The 1,937-nt window shown below is 46.1% G+C and overlaps 1 protein-coding gene across 1 annotated transcript in view; it reads right to left on the minus strand.

Moving 5' to 3' along the window:
* Positions 1 to 852: 852 nt before the first annotated feature.
* Positions 853 to 1,937, minus strand: part of LOC105450251 (pancreatic lipase-related protein 2-like) — a 17,128-nt gene continuing 16,043 nt past the window's right edge. The window contains exon 7 of the mRNA XM_011690000.1: positions 853 to 1,381. Coding sequence (XP_011688302.1) covers positions 1,276 to 1,381 — 106 coding nt within the window. The 3' untranslated portion in view covers positions 853 to 1,275. The remainder of the gene's footprint in view (positions 1,382 to 1,937) is intronic.

A 1,937-nucleotide genomic window follows, 5' to 3' on the forward strand; every position in this document is an offset into this window, starting at 1 on the left:
ACGCTTTCGTAGGAAATTCCTCAATAGATCTTCGTAGCTCATTCGGAATGCAGAAATCGTATACGCGCCCGGCCCACTTTGCGTTGCTTAATTCAATGCGACAAACGAGATTGCAAAATTATACTAGAACTATTTTCTATTCGTCGTCCTTATAACGGACTAATCAAACATCGCGTAATATTTGTCGCGTTGATTATCGAACACTGGTTTTAGTGTAGGACTTCTTTTTCGCGCGCTTAGAAAAAAAAATTTCCTTTCCTCGCGCGTCTCGCGCGTTCATCTCTTTCCATACTGGGAAGCTCCGTTGTCGTAAAATTTATTGCGCGATGCCAAGCGTTGTTAGTTACGCCATTGTCGCCATTGGGGTCTTGCATGAGCGAGCAAAGTGGGATTGACGCATTTACGATCACAAATTACGGGGTCAGCGACAATTTGCCGATGCGGCGGCGATGACGACGACGACGACGACGACGACGTCGTCGCACGAAAGCTCTCGGCAGAGGAAAGACGGCGAAAGAGAAAGAGAAAGAGAGAGAGCGAGAGAGAAACGGAGACCCCGGGCGCATAATGACAGTGAAAGGATCGTGACTTTGCCATTGGTTGCGAGGGGAAACCGGCGCTATTATGCGCGATTCGTGCCTGGGCTCGCGATCGCGAGCTGTTCGCCTACGACTGACGACAGCCGCGGAACGAGCAGCACGAATCGAAGCGGAGTTTCCGGAGATTAAATGTCATTCGCGTGGAGTCACGTACCGTATAGGGATTACGGAGACCGCGCCGCCGTTTAATTTATCACACGATTATTCTTAGAATTCCACGTTGAATAATGGCTTTTTCCTACGTGGCATTATGGACTATCACCATTAGATTATCCACTCTTTTTCTTTATCCGCGGCTTCTATATGAGAAAGAGTAGAAGAATCTCTGCAGCCTCCAAATGCCATCGTTGCAATTACCTTCGTGCGAGTTAATGAGTCTTATTTCGATTAACGAGCAAGTCGTCGACTTTTCTCGTCCATCTCGTTGCGAGCACAATTTGAAACTAGTATAATTTCAGCGATTTGTTAAATTTTGTGTTAAGTTTTCACGCTACGGACAGGACGAAGTTCACCTCGATGACAAGCGTATACAGAGATTAATTTTGGTTGTCGCTCGCGAAATCCAATTATGTACGTTCAACGAAATATTATATTAGTTTCAAAATTATGTCAATGAGATTCAATCCTTGATTGTGTGAGAGAGGGTGAGACACGCGTTGATTTCATCGTTGGTCCTTCATGTGGAAATAGTGTTGCGTTCCGTGTCGCGGCAGTTCTCCGTGGTCAGGATCTTGGGTTGGTTAGCGATCAATGTTTTCGTACTGTCCGGACACAAGGTGACCCTAAAAAAGAAAAACAACGAAAAATAGAGTTGCAAACAACAGAAGCCTCTTACGCAACTCCGTCTAATAATTATACATAATAGCCGTCCGTGCAATTACACAGACCGCGCTGGTGTAATTAATGTTATTAATGCAATTATGTACGTCCGACCTTTCGAATGCCAACGGCTCGTTCACTTACGACGAACGCTCGTCCCTGATGTTTTCTTTTTTCCTCTCGTCGCAACAAATGTCGAAACGTTCGCGCATTAATGAAGAACGACGCGTGCGGCGCGCGATTGCACGGCAGATAAGCTGGCGCGACTGTAAAGTCCACGTCGAGAAGCTATAAAGACGCAACGTGCGTGAGACAGGCAAGGGATTTACGATTATTTCCTTAAGCCTCGCAAGAACGGTCGCGCGAAATGTCGCGTGTTCCAAGGATCCTCGCGGCGTACCGAGATCCCGGTCTTTTCTCTAGCTGTAGGGCTGCGTTTCACTTAAGGGGAGATATACACCTAGGAGCCGGAAAAAAAAGATCATTTTTGTGAATTTTTTTAAGGAAAACTACTTGAAA

This window comes from Wasmannia auropunctata, unplaced genomic scaffold (assembly GCF_000956235.1).
Source record: "Wasmannia auropunctata unplaced genomic scaffold, wasmannia.A_1.0 LD336064.1, whole genome shotgun sequence".
NCBI classification, from domain to species: Eukaryota; Metazoa; Arthropoda; class Insecta; order Hymenoptera; family Formicidae; genus Wasmannia; species Wasmannia auropunctata.